Source organism: Myiozetetes cayanensis, unplaced genomic scaffold, assembly GCF_022539395.1.
Source record: "Myiozetetes cayanensis isolate MyiCay16 unplaced genomic scaffold, myiCay2020 scf23, whole genome shotgun sequence".
Classification (NCBI taxonomy): domain Eukaryota; kingdom Metazoa; phylum Chordata; class Aves; order Passeriformes; family Tyrannidae; genus Myiozetetes; species Myiozetetes cayanensis.
Window position 1 is genome coordinate 7,864,786 of NW_026087445.1, and position 6,000 is coordinate 7,870,785.

Genomic DNA, 6,000 nt, shown 5'->3' on the forward strand with positions numbered 1-6,000 from the left:
TCCCTGGGACACCCCACTTTCTGACTTCACCCTGCTGCCTTTGGGTTCCTCTCCTGGAGCTGGCTGGGAGGAGGCTGGTGAATTCATTAGTGTCTCCCAAGTGTGCCGACACAACAGGGATCACAGAAGGTGGCTGGTAGACGCCGGTAAATGGTCTTTGCAGGGAAGGGATTTATATTGTGTATCATTTCCCAACTTGTATTTTTTCCCTCCTCTGCATAACCTGTAACAAATGCATGTTTCCAGCAGGGCTGGAATAGACACGTCTGCCTTTTTATCTTGGCTGCACCCACTGTATTAGGGCAGAACTGAGCAGCTATTCAGCTAATTCCTCCACCTGGCTGCTGGATCCTGGCTCGCTCCCCTCATTCCCTATTCTGTGACGTTCACAGCCCGGCTGGTTCAGCAAAGCTTGTTTTCTTGGGGACAGCGTGATAAGGACAAACGTTATTAAGAGGCATGAAACAACCAAAAGCATTCAACACTTGTTCTTGACTTAATTCCCCTCTAACTAAATAACCCCAGGGCTGCCATCAGCGGGGGCAGAGCAGTGGGCAGAGCTGTGGGTGGTGGCTGGCTCACCCCTTGCTGGGGCTGACGTGGTGCTCACCAGCCTCCTTCCACTCTTTTCCAGCTTGTGGGAAGCTGACAGGAATAAGTGACCCAATCACAATTAAAACCTCGGGGTCCCGGTTCGGATCGTGGATGACGGATCCTCTCGCTCCCGAGGGAGAGAACAAGGTAAGACCGCGACAGCTTCGTCTCTGTTCCCACCTCCACCCGCACAACTGAGGGCACTGAAAACTCAACACAGCCTGAGCACTGAAACCCAGAATGCCCTGTGAAACCTGGGGAAGGTCCTAATTCATCTCACAGGGCTCTGCTGGCCTCTTCTGCAGTGGGAGGGGCTGAGCATCCCATAGGGAGGGAGCATGAGGAGGGGGTGAGCAGCCCCATGCAATGGTCCCTCCCCTGGGCAGGTGAAAATCCCTGATTTTTTGAGCATTCATGGTATCAAAAGTGTCACCACGAGGTCTGTACCCCCCACAGCCGGGGGGAAATAATCAAGTATTGGGTTTCTCCTCTTGTGTTTGGCAGCCAGGAGGGAGCTGAGGCTGAGCAGAGGGACCTGTGGTGCTGGTCCCTGCTGCTCTTCTGCTGCCAGAGCCTCTGATAATGTCATCTGACTGCATTTGTCCTCCATCCTCCACTTTCATTGTTGTGAGGAATTAACTGACTGCAGCCAGAGAGAGAGATTTGTTTTGCTTTGTTTTGGTCTTTTTTTTTTTTTTCCATTCAGACCATTCAATTTTGATCCCAAGGAGGTAGGAGGCCAATAACTGGCTGAAAATCAATCCAGGCTTCCCATGACTGATGGAATGGAAAATATCTCGAGTGTTTGCTGAGGATTTTCAGGCAGCAAAACAAAACAAAAGGCACAGAGCTTGGCTGCATGTAATTCCCTCCTGCATGCAGCATCCTTCATCAAAGGATAAAGGCTCCAGCAAGGGCTGTATTGGGGCAGCTATTTTGGGAGCTCTGTAGCTAAGAGAGGACAAGGGATGCTCTGGAGAAGCCACCCCTGGGTGGCTTCTTTGAAGGTGATTTGATTTGTTGGGCTCTTTTCCTCCAGCAGCCAACTGGTTGGCACTGGTTGCCCAATTCAACACCTCCATATTTTAGGATTATTAAGCAAAACTTCACCTATAGCCCCAGTAAAACCCTGATTGGAGGTGAGATAGGAAGGCTTTACTACATCACACCTCATTTTGCTTGAGAGAGGGGACAGAATTGTCCCCTTTGGGCTGTGTTTGCTGTGTCCCTTGGCACTGACATCATTTACAGCTGAAACTGGTTGTTCAGATGCTAAAGTTCCTCCATGCCCTCAGAGAGTTTTGTCTCAAACCACTCTTTTTAATAATGTTTTTTTTCCTTCTTCTGCAGTGTATTTTTGTCATGCAAATAGACTGTAAACTGTAGCTCAAGCTTCACCAGCATCTCTGTGTATCTAATGCATAAACCTACTGGGAATTTTATTAGGAACACATCATTAAGTGAATTTTATTGGCTGCTCAGCAGAGTGGGAAAGTGGAGATGGGGAGACATGGGCAGTTTGTCATCTCCATCCTCTGTCCCCAAGGCCCAGGAGGTGTTTGGTGGTTCATGTGGCCATTTTTCTGAGCCATGAAACCATGGAACACAACTGGGGAAGACTGAGAGTCCCACAAGGCAGCAGGTGGATGCTGAGTGCTGGGATTGATGTGCACTGGCAGGGGGAGGTTGCCCAAAGCCGGCTGGTGTGATGAGACGCTGTTCATCCATCCATCTCCGCTTCTCCAAAGCATGGAATGCTCTTGGAGAGGAGCATTCAGCCACCTTGCAGCCCCAGCGTGCTGATGTGAGGTTCTGCTGGGCTTCTGTCTAGAAACTGAGCACAACACGCTGGTGTAGTGAAGTTTTAATAACAGATAATGAAGTGGGAGAAGCAGAGAGACAATTTGGTCTTGGGTTTATTTTTTGTTGGTTTTTTTTTTTCCCCCTGTAATTTCCCAAGCTTGTTTAGTTGAAGGCATTTCACTTCCAGCTTTCCCAGGCTGCAGACACCTCTCTGCCGTGGGCTCAGGGACATGTGTGGGTGTTCTCTGGTGCTTTTGCAGACATCCCTCAAGCCCACCAAGGTGGAGGTGTGAGGATCAGAGCCATTTGCCACATGCTCATTCCCCCACCTCTGCAGTGTTTCCAGGGAGGTAACGCTGGAGGGCTGAAGTTGCCTACAAAGTTTTTGGAGACCCCATTTGGCCTTTCAAAGGCAGCAGCCAAATGTTGGTTTGTTCTTCTCAGGGACCCTGGAGACAGTCACACTGCAGAGATAACACTGTCAGATTCTGCAGAAGAGATTTGCACTACATCACCTAAATCTGCAGCCTGAAGGCTTCCCTCTTGCTAAATTTACCTTTTCTCCTTCCTAAATTTACCTCTTCTCCTTCCTTAAACAGTTTTTACAGAAAGCAGCTCTCTTATTTTTAGGCAGTAACTGCATCCATAATGTCATCACTGGCTGGATATTTCTTCTGGATATTAACTGCACAGCTTGGTCATTTGCCTTGGAATTGGTTTCATGTAACAAAAGCTTTTTTTTTTTTTAGGAGTCTAGACAGTGTCCCCAGTGAACTGGCACTTTAATGATTATCTAAAATCTCACCCCAATCTACCAACAGCAAGATTTAGATGTCTTTTTCTCTCTCTTATATTTTAGCAGCCTTGGTTTAAGCTTTTGATGCAGAAGTGTATGATTTTTAAGCCAATATGTACTTTGCCTGAATTTTCTTGACAATGAGTGATTGCATCCCTCCCTCCTGCGTGCCAAATGAATGGAGTTAGGCACAGCAGCTGGGATAATTTACTGAGTGCTACCACGACGGGGCTTGCGGGAAGCAAAAGCAGCATCAACATAAAACGCTGGGTTTAGCCAGAGAGAAAAGATGTTAATTGCCCTCTGCAAGGATGGTGCCAATCACACAGCATTCCCAAGGGAGCACTTAAGCTCTCGTGTTCCTGGGGAGATACCAGGTTAAGGTTAGGGTCAGGGTTAGGGTCAGGGTTAGGGTTAGGATTAACCCCTAGGAAAGGTTTGCTATTCAGCTGATTTCTTGGCTGATTGGGAGTTTCAGAAATTGGGGTTATTTCTGGCCATAGGTGGCAGGTGTTGGAGACATCACTGGATTCAAGGCCAGGCTGGACAGGGCTTGGAGCAACCTGGTCTCGTGGAAGGTGTCAGAGGGGATGAGTTTTAAGGTCCCTTCCAGCTCAAACCGTTCCGTGATGATTCCCTGATTTCTTGCTCAGGATTTCTCTCCCAGCCCGGTTTTTAGGGTGATGTGCAGCCAGCCTCTGTTGTTTCCTAACCCCCTGCGTTTCTGTCGCTCGCCCAGGTCTGGTACATGGACAGCTACCACAACAACCGCTTCGTGCGCGAGTACAAATCCATGGCAGATTTCATGAACACTGACAATTTTACCTCCCACCGCCTCCCCCACCCGTGGTCGGGCACCGGTCAAGTGGTCTACAACGGCTCTATTTACTTCAACAAATACCAAAGCCACATAATTATCAGGTTTGACTTGAAAACAGAGACCATTCTCAAGACCCGCAGCCTGGATTATGCCGGCTACAACAACATGTACCACTACGCCTGGGGCGGCCACTCGGACATTGACCTCATGGTGGACGAGAACGGGCTGTGGGCCGTCTACGCCACCAACCAGAACGCGGGGAACATCGTCATCAGCAAGCTGGACCCCAACACCCTGCAGAGCCTGCAGACCTGGAACACCAGCTACCCGAAACGCAGCGCCGGGGAGGCGTTCATCATCTGCGGCACCCTCTACGTCACCAACGGCTACTCGGGGGGCACCAAGGTGCACTACGCCTACCAGACCAACGCCTCCACCTACGAGTACATCGACATCCCCTTCCAGAACAAGTACTCCCACATTTCCATGTTGGACTACAACCCCAAGGATCGGGCTCTCTACGCCTGGAACAACGGGCACCAGATACTTTACAACGTCACCCTCTTCCACGTCATCCGGTCCGACGAGTTGTAGTCCGCCCTTGTTCGGAGACTGGTTTAGGGGAAAAAAAAAAAAAAGATTTAAAAAAAAAAGAATAAAATAAACATAAAAAGGATTAAAGAAAAAATAAAAAAGGGAGGAACTTAATTTTAAAAAAAAATAAAAGATGCTAATAAGGAAACACACTTTAAATAAGTAAATATATAAACAGCTGCCAAAATTAAGACCAACGTCATGGAGGATAATTCAGCATAAACCTGACAGATCAGCATTACCTCTACATTTCTAGAAGTCTGGCCCTGTGTTATAGACTCAGAGTAACCATGTACTTGCAGCTGGAACTGCACTTAAAGAACCACTTAAGTTTGGGGTTTTGTTTTGTTTCCGTTCTGATAGCAAACCTATAGTACATACAAAAGCAGTAAGGCAATGACTGTTGGAAGTTTATCCTTGGGAGACTCGCTCTCTTCTGTGTGTGGGTTGCATGGACATTCCCCCGGCGTCGCGGTCAGCTGTGATGGATGTGTGATTTGTATTTTTAAGCAGAAAAAGCTGACCCGTGAGGAGCTCTCGCTGTCTGAACAAGACCTATCACAGGTTAGTTTTCTTCGCCTTCCATTGCAGCTACTGTCTCTCTCAACTGTGTTCTTGTCACTTAGATTAACTGTGCTGAGACCCGAAGTAGCTCATGGATCTGTGTCTTAGTAACTATTAAACACGATGGTTTAAGTATGTATTATGAACAAGTTGTTGTACCCATATTGTTTGAACTTATGTATTCAGCAAATATATTGTATAATGTATGTCTGTTATTTACCAGAGGTGGCAAAACTTTGTATGTCCAGTTTATGCAATGAATGTTGTAAATGCAATGATGTAGTTTGGATTAATAAATGATGGGTTTTTGTTTCTAAAAAGAAAAAAAAAAAAAAGATCAGTGTTCACCCTTATACACAGATAACCAATTTCATGTTGATAATTACAAGAATATTCTCTTACTGTTATACTATCTACATAGCATTATGGTGGTTGGAAATCGCTTCTGTGGAAATTCTGTGGCAGCAGATTCCCATGGGAAGCTTTGTTTATGGAAGTGTGAAGGTAATTAATTTTTTTTAAGAGGAAAACTTTGTACTATCCACAGTTATCTAAGGAACAATAAAAATATTAGGAGACTTCCCTGCTTTGTTTATTGTCTTCTCTGTATGAGTGAGCGAGTGCAGGGGAGGGATAACAGGTTTATATTGTGGGTTTTTTTGGGTAAATGCTGAACAGCCATCCTGAATTTCCTTCCAGGGAGTATTCCTGCTGCTGGGAGCTGGAAGGGCTGGGAAGATAGAGGATTTGGCTCTCTGCTTTAGGGATTCCCTTTCTGTTTGCATTTGGAGCAGACATTGCTTCCAGGAGATAAATCCCTGCTGCTGCT

General features: G+C 46.8%; 1 protein-coding gene across 2 annotated transcripts in view; it reads left to right on the forward strand.

Moving 5' to 3' along the window:
- The window catches only part of OLFM1 (olfactomedin 1), a 31,184-nt gene extending 25,431 nt beyond the window's left edge, over positions 1–5,753 (forward strand). For both annotated transcript variants that reach the window (XM_050320315.1, XM_050320314.1), the window contains exons 5-6: positions 635–741; positions 3,933–5,753. In XM_050320315.1, the coding sequence (XP_050176272.1) occupies positions 635–741; positions 3,933–4,607 (782 nt within the window). In that variant the 3' untranslated portion in view covers positions 4,608–5,753. The remainder of the gene's footprint in view (positions 1–634; positions 742–3,932) is intronic.
- The last annotated feature ends 247 nt before the right edge of the window (positions 5,754–6,000 follow it).